The 16,658-nt window shown below is 40.5% G+C and overlaps 1 protein-coding gene across 1 annotated transcript in view; it reads left to right on the forward strand.

Moving 5' to 3' along the window:
* Window positions 1–222: 222 nt before the first annotated feature.
* Window positions 223–16,658, forward strand: part of ulk4 (unc-51 like kinase 4) — a 77,683-nt gene continuing 61,247 nt past the window's right edge. The window contains 9 exon segments of the mRNA XM_047340830.1: window positions 223–269; window positions 825–901; window positions 3,137–3,360; window positions 3,650–3,696; window positions 5,515–5,537; window positions 6,167–6,182; window positions 7,234–7,267; window positions 9,588–9,695; window positions 11,804–11,887. Of these exon segments, the coding sequence (XP_047196786.1) occupies window positions 223–269; window positions 825–901; window positions 3,137–3,360; window positions 3,650–3,696; window positions 5,515–5,537; window positions 6,167–6,182; window positions 7,234–7,267; window positions 9,588–9,695; window positions 11,804–11,887 (660 nt within the window).

Genomic DNA, 16,658 nt, shown 5'->3' on the forward strand with positions numbered 1-16,658 from the left:
CTTCCCCGTCACATTCCTCTGCCCCAAACAGGTCGGTATAGAAATCCACCGCGTGTCTCCTCAGCAAAAAATGGGGAAATTACATGGTCCTCGACGGCGTACGGCAGACGACGCAGGGGGTGTCCACGCGTAGCGACTCCGAACCCGGCTGGGCCCACGGCGTACGCCGTTTCCCGAGCCCGCGACATCTCATCCGCGTTCCGCATGTTCGTCACGCCGGATATGGAAAAGATCATCCTGGACATGACCAACCTGCAGGGGTTCCGAAGGTACGGAGACGGCTGGAAAGGGATGGACGAGACCGACCTGCGCGCCTACGTGGGGCTGCTGATCTTAGCGGGCGTGTACAGGTCCCGGGGCGAGGCCGCCGCCAGCCTGTGGGACGCTGACAGCGGAAGGGCCGTCTTCCGCTCCACGATGCCGCTCAAAGTGTTTTACGCATACTCGGGGCTACTGCGCTTCGACGACCGCGAGACGAGGCCGACGAGACGCACCTCTGACAAACTGGCTACAACCTCTACAACCCCGGGCCCGACGTGACGGTGGACGAGCAACTGGTTCGGTTCAGAGGTAGTAGTAGTAGTAGTAGAAGTAGCAGCAGCAGTAATAGTAGTAGCAGCAGCAGCAGCAGTAGTAGCAGCAGCAGTAGTAGTAGTAGCAGCAGTAGTAGCATCTGATGAGGATGACAGCAATATCGTTGGACACCCTCAGAGAGAAAAGCAACATCACGTCCACCAGACTGATCAATAAAGTGTTGGAGGAGGTCTCTGCCGCCCTGCCACAAACCATGAGAGTTTTTGAAAAAACATGCTCTGTGTGACCAGTGGAGTGAAGAATCGGAATACAGTTTTCCCCTCCCTGTCCATCACCCCAGCTGTAGGGGAGTGGCAGGAGGGGGGTGGTCAGCTGTTGTCCTTCCCAACTCCTCACCTGGACAACCTTCAGACTGTGGAAAAACAGTCAGTTTACCAGACCTGTGTAAAGGTTCGCACTTTTCACTCTCTGGAAGGGACGAGAGAGTCAAGGTGGACTAGGCTTTTGGAACCGGACGCTTCTTTGAAAGGCAGCTGGTGGTCCTTGTACAAGCTGCCCATCGAATAACGGACAGCAGACCTCCAGTGGAGGGTAGTGCACGTAGGAACCAGGCCTGAACACTGGTGGCGTACATCCGGCGCCAATGCTAGTGGGACTTCTGAAAGCCAGACATAAAATAAGGACACGCCTACTACAGGATGATGTGCTGGCTTTTAGTCACATATGGGCTGTTGGGGGGATTTTATGCTCTCTTGGGGATGATAGGGAACTGAGTATTTACCTTTAAATTGAGAAAATACACTACCGTTCAATAGTTTGGGGTCACTTAGAAATTTCCTTATTTTTCAAAGAAAAGCACTGTTTTTTTCAATGAAGATAACATTAAATTAATCAGAAATACACTCTATACATTGTTAATGTGGTAAATGACTATTCTAGGTGGAAACGTCTGGTTTTTAATGAAATATCTACATAGGTGTATAGAGGCCCATTTCCAGCAACTATCACTCCAGTGGTCTAATGGTACATTGTGTTTGCTAATCGCCTTAGAAGACTAATGGATGATTAGAAAACCCTTGAAAACCCTTGTGCAATTATGTTAGCACAGCTGAAAACTGTTTTGCTGGTGAGAGAAGCTATAAAACTGGCCTTCCTTTGAGCTAGTTGAGTATCTGGAGCATCACATTTGTGGGTTCGATTATACTCTCAAAATGGCCAGAAAAAGAGAACTTTCATGTGAAACTTGCCAGTCTATTCTTGTTCTTAGAAATGAAGGCTATTCCATGCGAGAAATTGTGAAGAAACTGAAAATGTCCTACAACGGTGTGTACTACTCCCTTCAGAGAACAGCACAAACGGGCTCTAACCAGAGTAGAAAGAGAAGTGGGAGGCCCCGGTGCACAACTCAGCAAGAAGACAAGTATATTAGAGTCTCTAGTTTGAGAAATAGACGCCTCACAGGTCCTCAACTGGCAGCTTCTTTAAATGGTACCCAAAACGCCAGTGTCAACGTCTACAGTGAAGAGGCGACTCCGGATGCTGGCCTTCTAGGCAGAGTGGCAAAGAAAAAGCCATATCTGAGACTGGCCAATAAAAAGAAAAGATTGATATGGGCAAAATAACACAGACATTGGACAGAGGAAGATTGGAAAAAAGTGTTATGGACAGACGAATCAAAGTTTGAGGTGTTTGGATCACACAGAAGAACATTTGTGAGACGCAGAACAGGTGAAAAGATGCTGGAAGAGTGCCTGACGCCATCTGTCAAGCATGGTGGAGGTAATGTGATGGTCTGGGGCTGCTTTGGTGCTGGTAAAGTGGGAGATTTGTACAAGGTAAAAGGATTTTAAATAAGGAAGGCTATCACTCCATTTTGCAACGCCATGCCATACCCTGTGGACAGCGCTTGATCGAGCCAATTTCCTCCTACAACAGGACAATGACCCAAAGCACACCTCCAAATTATGCAAGAACTATTTAGGGAAGAAGCAGGCAGCTGGTATGCTGTCTGTAATGGAGTGGCCAGCGCAGTCACCAGATCTCAACCCCATTGAGCTGTTGTGGGAGCAGCTTGACCGTATGGTACGCAAGAAGTGCCCATCAAGCCAATCCAACTTGTGGGAGGTGCTTCAGGAAGCGTGGGGTGAAATTTCTACAGATTACCTCAACAAATTAACAGCTAGAATGCCAAAGGTCTGCAATGCTGTAATTGCTGCAAATGGAGCATTCTTTGACGAAAGCAAAGTTTGAAGAACAAAATTAATATTTCAAATAAAAATCATTATTTCTAACCTTGTCAATGTCTTGACTTTATTTTCTATTCATTTTGCAACTCATTTGATAAATAAAAGTGTGAGTTTTCATGGAAAACACGAAATTGTCTGGGTGACCCCAAACTTTTGAACGGTAGTGTATAGTGTGTGCATGTGTATGTACATGCGTAGATGTTTGTGTATATATGGAAAGGAAAACTTTATTATTTACTAATCTTGTTTTGTGGTTTTACATTTGGTTGTTGATGTAATGAGGGTTTTTCTTCCTGGAAATTCACAATAAATGGATTTTGAAAACCTCTCCTCTCCTCTCCTCTCCTCTCCTCCAGTTAAGGAGCTGCAGTCTCTGAATGAGGAAGGCTGGACTGTTTTCATCCGACAGCTTTGTTCCTCCCTTCAAGAACAGAATCCCTCCACTCCTCTGTCCTCCTCCTCAGCTGCTAATACTCCACTTTCTACCACAGCAGCTCGCTCCAAACTCAACCTGCTGTGTTACCTCTGCTGTGTAGCTGGACACAAAGTTATTACTAACATGCTGATTAACTCACCACTGGTAGGTAAACTGTATTTAGTGAGGGTCACTGTAGAGATATTCTTGCATCACAGTTGGCATAGTTTCAACAAGATATATTTTCAATTTATGCAGTGTGGGAGTCCTTGCTATTCGCTGAGTGAAACTTAGTTTTAGTAGTATTTTACCCAGGTTTTTACAAAGATCTAATTTGATCATTAGTAAAAGCTCTAATTAATCTAATATCCATATTCTCCTTCCACATGTCATTGTTTTTTACAAATTGTTTCTTTTTCTACTTTTTCCCTAATCTACCCTCTCTCTCATTTAGCTGTCAGTGTTGACCCAGCAATTACGACATGCTCTTAATTGGGATGTGTAAGTATAATATGTTTTTATCCTCTCTATATACCACGGAGCAAAATGTTGTACCTTTACAGGAATTTTGGAGAAGTGGTTAATACCGATCCATAGTAAAATCCCGAACTAAAATCTCATTGATGGAGATTACTTGCAAGCTAATGAGGCTCAGACATCCAAAATACGAGTGAATTAAACTATGATAAAACTACTGAATAAAAAGAAAGCAATGAGACAAAACAGCCAAAATTGTTTTGGCATTAAAGTATTAAACATCAGGGGTAGACACACAGAGAACCACTGCCCTGAGTTTCCAAATGACTGCTTTTTACACCAAACTATATCATGGTCGATGAACGCTTAAACAAAGTGGGCTGTTTCTGAGGTGTGCAACACACACATGCAAGCACGCAGGCATGCACGCTCTCTAACCCATAATACTCCAGTCTTAACCCAAAGCCAAGTGTTAACCCTCAAAAAGCAGTCTCTCTTAGTATGTATTAAGGTAGACGTACCTACCAGGATATAACAAATACCCCACATGCTCTTCTTATCTAAATGGAACATTTTAATTCTATATTTTTTCAATTAAACAGGGGAATTCCAAAACCTTTCCTAAATATTTGGAGAACTCAAATCTGCACTACCAGTTTGCACCATAGGGTGGCAGTACATACTAACATGAACCCAATTTATGTACATTACAGACAGGATTTATGCATAAGAGCATACATAAAGCACAACATCAATGAGTGTAGTACTGCAAACAGTTTGTATAATTGTTGCTTTATTTATATTATGTCCTGGTTAATGTTGCTCTGCCCATCTTTTTCATTCTAAGAATGTAATTATTTGTTTGGATGTTGTTCCTGCTTTCGTTCTGCTCGGAGGTATGTAGCTAAGGACGAAAATACAACATGAAGTGGAAATCTTCCCTAAAACAAGATCAGAAGGGGAAGACTTATCTGTAGTCCACTCTTACTTTGTAATACTAGTGTCTACCAGCAGGTGTCCTTAAAAACCCAAAAGACCACGTCTTTCTTTCGCCCAGACACGAAGGCAAATCAAAGACATAACATCAACCTATGTTAGATATGTTAGAGTTGTATTGAAAGTGAACAATGAGGGGGTTGTTGTTTGTTAACTTTCCAGTGTTTCACGCAGTAGAAACCACTTATTCTGCAGCACCTTGTCAGGGCTCAGAGAGTCAGAGTGGGCTCTGCTGGACAAACTGACACCATTTCTAAATGACCTTAAGCATCTTTCTCTGCATCACATTGTGTAAAGAAAGTTTTTATATTGCTGGATAATATAGGCCGATACTGATATATAGGCCTATATCTGTTCAGCCAATATATGGCTTCTGAAGGTGACTGTCACGTTATTACTTTTGTCATAATTACTTAGGTAGTTACAAGACTTTAATGTTTTGCTCATGTTTCTTAACTTTGTGTTGATTTGACAGATTATTTGTGGATATATGTTGTTATAGTTACAGTAAGTAAGAAAGTGATGTGGCTGAACACTTATCTGTTTAATAGGGTCAATCTAGCGGAAACTAATCAATTTAAGAATCCTGCAAATATTTGTTTTAAGATTACAATATTCAGTTTTGTTGAAGTTGTTTTAGATCTGACACTTGAATTTTGAGGATGCAGTTTGTGGTTGTTGTTTTTTTTGTCCACCCAAGATCAGTGAGGGTAGAATAAATAACACAAACACTGGTCAGTATATATCATTGTAGGGCTGATGTATTGGACTGCATTAGTTTTAGTTCGGTGGATCTAAAAAAACTGAGTGCATGTAGCTACATCGTTGTTATACCCATAATCATAGTAAAGGAAGTACTTTAAGGATTTGTCTACATCTTAGACAAGGACACAGAACGAATTCAGATGCTTTACTGAGCCCCCCTCGATACACGTACACACAAACATACATTCAAACAGCGAAGTGCTGAACTAATTTAATGTAAAAGCAGTTTAGTATGGAGGTGAGATCTTTAGACTCTCTCTTTTATTTGATCCTTTCATCCTGAACAGACCAAAACACCTTTTTCTGCTCCGTCTTTTCGTTTCTTTGTCATCTTGATCACATCGTTTTATTCTGAATGAAATCCTTCTGGCTACATTAGTTTTGATCCCACATGCTCCCTTTCCTGGTTTGTCTTTTTCCTCTATCTTGTTCTGACACTTTACTGCTACTAAGTCGTCACGGCAATTTACAAAATGGCTGACTGTGGCATAGCAGTGTTTTTTCAGTGCGCCTGTTGTTAAAGACAAATGGCAGAACATTTTTTTCCCGGCTACCCTCCTACTTCCCCGCAAGCTACCGTAGGATGACAAATTGTTGAGAGAAAGACAAAGCTGTACGTTTGTCCCCATGCATCTTTGTGTGTCTGTTTGTGTCTATTACCATGTCTGTGTCCATCTATAGACTCAGCAGGGCTTCTCTCTGTGCTTGTGTGTGCACGCACGCATAAGCTCAGCAGGGATCCTGGGCATGTAGTCTGTGTTGTTTTGTTTCCCTGTTGGTGTGTGAGCTATTCTTGCGTACTAGTGATGCTAACAGATGACCAATAAAACTGTGTGTGTGTGTGTGTGTGTGTGTGTGTGTGTGTGTGTGTGTGTGTGTGTGTGTGTGTGTGTGTGTGTGTTTCGTCTCAGCAGGGGTTCTCCTGCTGCAGCCCTGCTGGTTGGAGTGACAGGGTTGGGCTTAGTTACCATAGTAACTGCTATATGCTTCAATCACCCCACTCCACCCAACACACGCACGCGCACCCGCCCGCACGCGTACACATAAACACACACCTGTCTGTCTTATTACTCTATGCTTTCTGTTTGTCCCACACCTTCTTTTTGTAGTCTTTCTGTCCGTCTCTCTCACTCTGTCTCTCTCTCCTTTTATAAAATAAAATGAGAAAAAAATGTCTCAGTTAATGTTACTAACACAAGCTTGCAGCTTTCTTTGTGTGAGTTAGAGAAGCTGTGCTTTCAAAATCAAATAGATAAAATGTTCCCCTTTACTTATCATCACATATATATATATATAAAGTTTAAGTTTTGTGTGGCTTATACAGCAGTTTAGCTGGTAAAGCCTTCTGTGCTGGTAAAGCCTTTTAGTTCAGTCTATAGGAACAAACAGTCAGAGGGCGCTGGCTCCAGGAAAACACTATTCAAATCATTTGTGAATACCTCTTGTAGTATAATCATCAGATAACGAATGGATTTTGATAAGAATCAAAATATTCTGCCTTGCACTTTACATATAAGGTCAAGCTGAAAAAAATTTGCAATATTGTTTCTTTGAGATATCTATTGAAGACATTCTTAGTCTGCTTAAACCAAAATCCAACATATCTGAGATTAGGTCTTTGTCTTGTTTAACTGGTGTAAAATCTGCCTCAAGACACTTCAGACATAAATACATTTTTGAGAAAATCTATTATTTAGTTAGTAAATCTTTGTAAAAAGTTAAAATGTAACTTTATGAATTTAAGCAAATTGAGGTGGAAAGCTGTGTGCTTGAAGATAAGAGGGTTACCTCTGACTGCAGTGCTGCAACACTGCTTGGCACACCAGTCTCCTCTGTCCCCTCTGCAGAAACAAACCTTGTATAAGTTATTAAAGTCATGCACAGTTTCCTCTCTAAAGGACCAACAAGCCACCATCCTGTTCTCTGTATTCTTTCTTTTTTACTATGTGTGGCTGTCCCACTTGTACACACATGGTATCTGCCCATATGCATCGTCTGCGATAATGTGTGTTTATGCAAAACTTCTGTGTGTAATATTGGGACAACCTTTTATCCTCTGCACCACTACCTGGGAGTTGTTTATGCATATTAATTCAGCGCATAATGTGTATGTTTCCTCTTGAATATAGTGTGTGTGTGTGTGTGTGTGTGTGTGTGTGTGTGTGTGTGTGTGTGTGTGTGTGTGTGTGTGTGTGTGTGTGTGTGTGTGTGTGTGTGAGAGAGTTTATGTTTGCTGGTTCCACAGCAATGCCTTTAAGCACCTTCTGCCTCAGAGCAGCTGTGTGGTCAGTTTCAAACACAGCCCAGAATGTAAACTCCCCAGTCAGCCATTTATGTTATTAGTGGGTTCAGCTCAGGAAAGCAGGCACAGAGAAGTCATACAGGAAAAGGGCAGAGACCAAGAGCAGTTTTTTCACAGAATGTGTGTGCAGTTAACATACTGGGTTACCACTGACACAGCATGGTGTGAGTCTGTTAATAAATATGTTTAAATGAGGTAAAGTAAATCTTTCTGTCCCTATTTTCAAATTATATAAACAAGACCCACTCAGGATTCTAGTGGGAAACTGATAAGTACCATGCTTATAGATGGCTCAGTGTGAGGATACACAACGGCTAGGGCGAAAATAAAAGGAATGAGTAACTCTCTGGGGAAAGGGAAATATCTGTAGAGAGGAAGACAAACTGTTACCACCTCTCACCTTACAATGAGTAAGAGAGACAGAAGGTGAGCGACAATGACAGTGAGTGAGAGATAGAGATGTAGGTAAGAGAGTGAGGGATATTATGCGATACATCGAGGGCAATTCAAAGTAGAGCAGGAGAAAAGACAAGAGGTAGAGAGAAAAAAAACAGAGGGAGGAGAGAGAAAACAGCAAGATGGAAAAAGTAAAAGAGAAGGAAGAGACAGAGGAGTGAGGCACAACTTGCATCAGATCACAGAGGGGGGAAGCTGGCAGTAATGCTAATGCCAAGAAGCAGCCAGCCAGCAAGGCTGTCTCTGCATATCCTTAACTGTGCGTGTGTGTGTTTGTGTGTGCACGCATTTATTACAATTGCTTATGATTGCATGAATTTGTGTACCTAGTTATGTGATATGTCCCGTAGTTTGTGTGCGTGTGTGCATTTTAGTGGTTTTCACTGAGGCTGTTGTGTCTTCTGTCCTGCCTCATATCTTTCTCGTTACTGCTCTCCCACACATTCTGTGTTTTGTGGCAGAATTTTATATATACCCAACAGTTTAGATGTGGAAACCCCTAGAAGCTACACTTCATTATTTTAGGGTCAGTTACTATTGTCTGACTTAATTATTAAAAAATGTTGTACTTCCACAATAATACCACTTGTCCCATCTCTTTCCTCCCATTAAAACCTGCTTATGAGTAAATGTTGACAAAAATGAATTTTGTGCTCTAGCCGAACCAATATTTTGTCTTAGCCAACAGTGATATTTGGATATTTTGAAAAATCATATTTGGCCAAACATAAACAATCTCAATAGGCATTGCTTCGATTTGGTTGTTTTAAATTTGACCAAGACACAAGTGAACATTTCGTAAGTGCTCTGCTGAAAATCAAAGTTTATTTGTCATCAACATTATGCAACAACTGAACGATTTACACCAAACTTGATGGAGAAACATGACATGAGTCACGGAATCCATGTACGTTATGGGTCCAGGAATATTTTGGTGTCACTTGAACCTGAACATTTTGAGATGTGGCATTTTTTACTTTTTTGTGAAGGAAAAAATATTTGGATATTGATGTAAAAAATATATTTAAGATTTTGACATATATGAGGTTGTTCAATTTGACACAGATAATCATAAATTATGGTTGATATTGTCTTTGCTGATAAATAGCTCTCTATAGCTCTTCTAGTGTAGAGTGTGACCAAATTTGTTCATTCTAAACTCAAATTGTGGGTATTTGAAGTCACAGGAAAAATAGAAAGAAACTACATTAAGAAAACAACTTTTCTACATTGCAGTAAAAACCACAACAAGAAATCAATGACTATCTCTAAAAATGAAACCCCTTTGAAGTCATTTATTTCGGTTTTATTGAGCCTGTAGGTCCTTTGTTTGATTTCTTTTGTTTGTTTTCATAAACAAAGATAAAACTGTATCTCCTCTCTTCTCTCTTTTCAGGCAGTGTCCGCATTATCAGACCTGTTGAGGGATAATCTGAAGAATAGTAAAGTAAAGCATTTCCTGCTGCCACCACTTGGGGAGCTTCTCTACCTCATTGCATCTCAGGTAGGCTCTGCATGTCAGAAGACATTATCATAAGACAGGGATACTGCAGATAATTGATCAAAAGGAACGGATGTTTTTTCATATAGTACCATTCAGACACAAGGCAATTCAAAGTGCTTTAGCATTAGACGATAATAAAATAACAATACATTCCTTAATAGTAAAAAGAGGTTACATACATAATTTCTTGATAAGCCACAAACAATAAGCAAAATGTAGGTTATTTTCCTTCACCATTATTGACATTGGTGACTTGGTCTACAGTGATGTCACAGGGACATTGTCTGTATACATGCATTGTCTTACAATGGCAAGTAAACTGTAGTATTAAAGCCTTGATTTAAAAAGAGATGACAGCTTTTTCCATTGGTGATGAGCATAGATACTAAAAGCTGCTTCAGTTTGCTTAGTTTTGTTTCTGGGGACACTGAGGTGTGATGCAAGGGATTTGGATGTTTCATAACGTAAATAAGAAATATATTTTGGCCCAAACCCATTAAGTGCTTTATAGATGGCCATAGGATTCTAAAATCATAAAAGTCATCAGACACAATATACCAGTCTGTGATTTAAGGACTGGTGTAATGTGCACTTTCTTGGTGTTAGTGAGGACACCAAGATCGATGTCTCGATACATAGTTTTTAGTGTCGTGGATTTAAGGGCTGCAAAGGAAAAAGAATGTCTCCAAACACATGTTCAAAGTTCAAAGTGTTTTATTTGTCATATACAGTCCTGTATTTTCTTATACTTTTTTTCGGGCTGTGACATTGGATAAAAGTTTCTAATGTCTGACTAATGAATGACTAATGTGCTGGGAAGGTTAGATTCAGAGAAAGGCAGTAAATAATGCTAATTCTGGCATACGCAAATGTGAGATCAATTTCAACAAAATTTGAGTATTGAGAATATTCTCAAAATGTTCCTCAAACAGCAAACTAACCGATCCCTAATAAAACCCTCTAGTTATCTTATTTGTTTATAGTCCCGTGGTGGATGAATGCAAAAATGTCTGATGGAGTTTAAGTTCTGTCTGCAGTATTAGGGGTAGCTAATATCTTCATACAGACTGTGAAATCATCCTGATGGGTGGAGCCACATCGGCTGTTTAATGTCAGGAGAAGAAATAGTTTTATTGGAATCATTTGGAATGGCCCTTAAAGAGTCCCCTGGTAAAATCACATGTTCTTGCTCTGCAGCACCAGTCAATGACAACGATTAGCTATAGCCCCCAGTGCTGTCTTCATCCTCAAGGTTAGATGTGGCCCAGAGCATTGTGCAGTAGCAATGGAACAGAGCAAGTTTTATTTTCATGAAAAGACAAAAATATTAGTTAAAATATTTTGGGAATGTAATGAGAGTGCTGGTTTGTAGAGCATTGCGTATTTTATTAGGAAAAACAAAACACATTCACCATGATGACTAATTGAAGAATCAGTTTTGATCATTTAAACCATTCATCAAGCAAAGATGCCAAACTTTCCCTAGTTCCAGTTGATGAAATGTGAAGATTTGCTTTTTTCATATAATTGGAAACCTAAATATCTTTGGGTTTTAAACTGTTGACAAAACAAGCCCATTAAAGACATTGCCTAAGTCATAGGAAATTGTGATACATATTTTTCACAATTTTCAATAATCGTAAGATATAGCTGAGAGATTAATTGATACTGAAAATAGTTATTTGCTAATATGTTAATTTTAAATGAAAAAGTTTATGACCATAGTGAAAACAATTTTTAACACTTACACAAAAATAAAAGTGAGATGTTTCAGTAAACAAACATGAGACATTAAAGAAAACATCAGGTTTATTGTTCATATATACCATGTAAAATCAATAATAAAGTGCTGAATTTAAATGGTCATGAAATCATGTTCATACACAGACATGCTAACCAAATAATCAAGATGTCATGTCTCCCCTGGCTCCCATCTCCCTTCCCCAACTTGGCCCTTTCTTGCCCTTTTCCTCACTCCTCTCTTCTTTCCTCTCCTCCACATTATATCTCTCTGCCTCTCTCTCACTCCTACTCTACTCCTCCACTGGCCCGGCCCCCCCATACATACCCCCTCCTCTCACCCTGTCTCTCCTATGCCTCTCTATCAGGAAGAGAAGAGAGGCTCCCCAGAGGGACTGTGGTTCGTTCCCGCTGCCGCCTACACTGGCTTAATGAGGAGCCTGCGGGAAGGGGTGAGTGTCTCTGTGTATGTCTGCGTGTGTCTGTATTTGTGTCTGTGCTTGTGTAGCTGTGACTAAGTCTCTCTCGCTGTGTGTGCCTGCGAATATGTGTATGTGAAAGTGTGTGGCAGGGGATCCCTATGAACAGTAATGATGAGGCAGCTGTGTGGGCCTAAAGCGTTGTTTGCCAGCTGCAAGTCAAGGGCATGCAGAGCAGTCACACACACACACACACACACACACACACACACACACACACACACACACACACACACACACACACACACACACACACACACACACTCACACGCACTCTTACCTGCATCAAACACAACCCTTTACTGCTCAGCAGCCTGACCTCAGTAGCAATTAGGACCCTCCAGAAACACACATACAGTAGTAGCAGAAGCACAATCGTAAATATACGTAGCTCTTTCCTATTTGCTGGCTCTCTGTTTGTCTCTCTCACTAATCTCTTTTCCATTTAATTATGTTTCCAATCTTATATTAGACTGTCACAAAAACTAAAGCACTCTCCTAAAATGTGTAAAGAAAAAAAACAGGTAATGTATTAATGTTGGCATCATGCTACTGATGACTAGAGATTGATGTGGTCTTATTTTGGTTTGGACCTTGTGCTTCCTATCTTGAGCAATAAGTACCTGGTAACTGGAAGACATTTTATAATTAGCTCTACTTGTTTAAGTTTTTCTTCACTGTGCTCGTATGTAAACATAAGTGAAGGTTAGATCTTATATTTTTCATATTATTTGTAGCGTTCCCACATGGTAGGCCATTGCTGCTGAATAAGGAATATTTTGGTGGGAGTGATGGATGCAGTGGACAGGTAGAGGGAGAGAAGGAGATGGATGGATGTTGTTTTGTCTCTCTGGGGTAGAAGGGGTCTTACTGTGGTGGCCCACTATAGCAGAATGAATATAGATGAAACTGGTGTGCACAGTTGTCAGCTAGTACCTACTGTTGCTTCATTACCACTGGGAGTGTAGTGGGGGGTAGATGAACAGAGCAGGGGTGCATGTGACAGGGAGAGGGGTTGAGGGGAGGAGAGAGGAGGTTGACTTATTTATCATTATTGAGCTGTGAGAGTGCACTGATGGAAACACACACACACACACACACACACACTCACACACACGCAGCCTTAGGGACCAGACACTCATCCTCAGACCCACCCTGCCTCCCTCTTTCCATTTCTTTCTCACCCTCCTCTCCCCTCCCTCTCTCAACCCTGTCTCTCTCTGACTCGCTGTTTTTTTCTGTGTATGCACAAGTATATTTTGGTATTATCATTACAGAGCTGTCTAAATAGTCCAACTTTGTCTCTTGGGGATTGTATTCCTGGCGTTAACGAGATAGTGACAGTAAACTGTAGTTTACTATGCTTCCACAAACAGTTGAGACTTACTGAGATATAATGATATAATTCCTTGTGTAAAAATACCCTGTGCAACATCTCAGGAATGCAGAGTAACTAGTGTAAGTCGGTCTCAGGTTGCAGTTACACCAGCATTTATCACTATCAGTCGAATGCATTATATTGCAATGGGATCACTGCTGTCATTGGATGTGATGCTTTGGCATAAAGTTGAGCTTTAATGAAAATTGCTTTGTGGACCGAATGCAGATTTGACTGAGTTGACCTTTCCTGGAATAGAGAGCCAAAGAGACCACAATAGTGGAGGCTATCATGTTAGGCTTGATGCACCATCCAATTTATCCATGTCCCACCAGAGGTTGCGTCTTTTTGTAAATGATTATCCAGTTAGCTCCCTGCTGTCCGGCAGGTTATCATGGGTTGCTAGTTCTAAAGTGTTCTGCTAGCATTTTAGTGTTTAGCCTGCTAGCTACCTGAGGCACACACCTGCAACTAATTACAAAGTTTTCATCACCACCCATTTGAAAAGGATGTGTCAGCCAATGTCTTTGTGCCACTTTCTTCTTTAAGTGGAAACTCACTCATCAGACATGAACAGCTGTGGTAAGGCCCCCAAAAGACATTGTAATATATTCTGCTTCATTTTGGTTTCTCCTCTTTCCTGAAAATGTTCTTGGTAAACTGTGGAAAATATTGAATTAGCAATGGAATTTGTAATGGATTTCAGTCCCCTTAAAATAAGGTCAGGCCAATGCATCATCTGATTCTAGCTTATACAGATATCTGTAGCACTGTACTGCATGTGCTGGCCTATTATTATCAAGATCCTGCAATACAACAATGCCAAGGATATGCTTTTCGCACTGATGCCATTGCATACTTTGTCCATCAGAGAGCACTGACAAGGTTATTTCCAGTGGAAAATGTCCTGCCAAGTACATTTCTTGGACACAATTTTTGAGAAACAAATTTGAGGGACCTCAGTAATACTAAAAAAGTCTTTGCTACAAGAACATTTTGACCTTGTGTTTTCCTTTACTGGAGATCTGATGAGGATGATCCCAAACAATTGTTTTTTTTTTTACTTTACCTGTGAAGGATGAGAATGACATTTGAAAGATCCTGGGAGATTCAACACCACAGGGTTATCTGAGAGTTGAGCAGAAGGAGGGATGTCCTCTGTGCATCACATAGACCTTTGTGCTTTTCCTGTAACCAGTTTGCTTTTACAAGGCAGTTTTTCTCCAGTAATCCTCTGCATTGGCAACAGAAACACCCTTACTCATCATGAAACAGAAGAGCAAAACTGGTATTAATTATTTGTTTCCATATCTACTTAATGGCTGCTGAAATTCGATGTAGCTTTTGCTGATTCATCAGGCTCCTAGCACATGACCCCTTTCTGGTAATAATCAACTGGAATTATGTACACTGGTAGCCCCGGCTACCAGTGTACAACACAACATGGATAATAAATTACCCGTGTGTTTCTGACTCTGTTGTCTTTGCTAACATCTGTTTTAAAGTTATGTATATTTTACAACTGCTTACATGCATTGGAGACAGGCTTACTTTTGCCATTGCATGCACATTGCAACGTGGTCTCATTGAGTGGTCACGTGATATGCGTTTTCAAACATGTTGGTATTGATGGGGAGTGACCCTGATAAGGAGCCAAAATGCTCGTGTGGACAGATCCTTTTTAGTTTGAAAACATAGTAGCATGAATATATTCTGAGAGCTCAAGGACACTGCACGCCAACTTACACATGCAACTTGCACCCATTGGGCCGTAGTAGCTGTCAATCATGCATACCGTCTTTTATCTATTTTATCTCTTCATCTAATGTATTCTAAATGGTACCATAATTTACAAAATGATCATGCTGTGTTAAAGAAGACTTGAAACTAGAAATTTAGACCATAAACTCTTAGGAAAATGTTTACTGATGTAAATCAAGTGAGAAGTAGGATCATCGGACTTCAATAGAAACAAACTTTAATTTGCAACCAGTGAATTTGCACTGTACTGTCATTTGAGAGTATACAGGTTTCAGGCATTTCTATGCTGGGTTTCCGGACCCAGAGTCTATGTCTGTTTTTATATACAGTATATTCTATTGACAGATCCATGCGGATTTGTCTTCTCTTAAATCAAATATGCAGCTCTTGATCTGTTGATGTTATATGTGTCAAGTTGCATATTTAATATGGAGTTTCTCAGGGATCATGGATTGGCTATGTAAGTTGTGATGAAGCCAAAACACATTAAATAACCAGACTAAGCTGAACTTGAGGACATGAATGAAAGCTTTTCTCTGGAAAAATGTCTGCATGAAAACACAATCTGTGTGAGAATAAAACCTAGATTTGCAAAACTTAATTAAAGACTGTGCATCACACAGAATGTTCTGATATGATCTGAGTCAGACTCCAGAGGCAGAGGTCTCCACCTCAGCACTGCTTCACATCAGTCATTTTATATTCATCCACCACTGCTCTGTTCATCAGTTCCCAATCCCTTTCCTTCATTGATAGACGGTGTGTGTTTTCGTGGTGTGGACACAGTTGTCAATGAGTTGGTGGCCTGTTGTATTAGCTAGCAAAGCTGGTTTGGAACTTGGAAACATGGAAAGATATGACTCCAACAGTTCTTCTCTCTTTCTTTTCTCTCATTTCATCTTCTTTTTGATCCATTAAATCAAAGAAGATGCAAAATATAAAGTTGTGTATTAGTAATATAACTCAATAAAGGTAAGGTGAAAACAGAGACATAATTATTGATTCTTCAATATATGTAGTTGTACAGCAGATATTCAAGGTGAAGCCAGATGGAAATGCCTTATAAACACAGGGGTGGTTTAAAACTCATCACATTATAGAATCCTATTGTATGTAAACTTTTAACCTGCAGTAATTGCATATAGCTCCCTACTTTATTATGTTTCTAAAATGAGACTTAATGTTTTAGCTTTGTGTTTGTTAAAGTCATCAGAATAAAGAGTCAGAGAAAATGTCAGACACTTCATCCTCCCTTGACCTCCTACTTAACCCACCAGGCGGTGAATCTACTTCCATGGGCTGGTTGACTTATGAGAGGCTCAGCAGCAATGTCTTAAGCTTGTTGAACTTCATGACCAGTTTCAAGAGCAGTGTTGTTAACCTTAATCATCACTGTGGTTCTGTTCTTTATTAATTCACCTCAACTACCTTCGTCAATTATGATGAAAGCCTGACACTCATTCCAGGGTCAGCTCGCTCATTTGTGTGATAGTCACCGTTAAACCAATCAAGCCTTGATGTAATAGTGAGGTGTGATCTGCTATTGACGGATTGTTAAATTCCACATGAAGTCAATATTTTTTGGGGTGTTTCACAGTCCTGGTT

This window comes from Hippoglossus stenolepis, chromosome 8 (assembly GCF_022539355.2).
Source record: "Hippoglossus stenolepis isolate QCI-W04-F060 chromosome 8, HSTE1.2, whole genome shotgun sequence".
NCBI lineage: Eukaryota > Metazoa > Chordata > Actinopteri > Pleuronectiformes > Pleuronectidae > Hippoglossus > Hippoglossus stenolepis.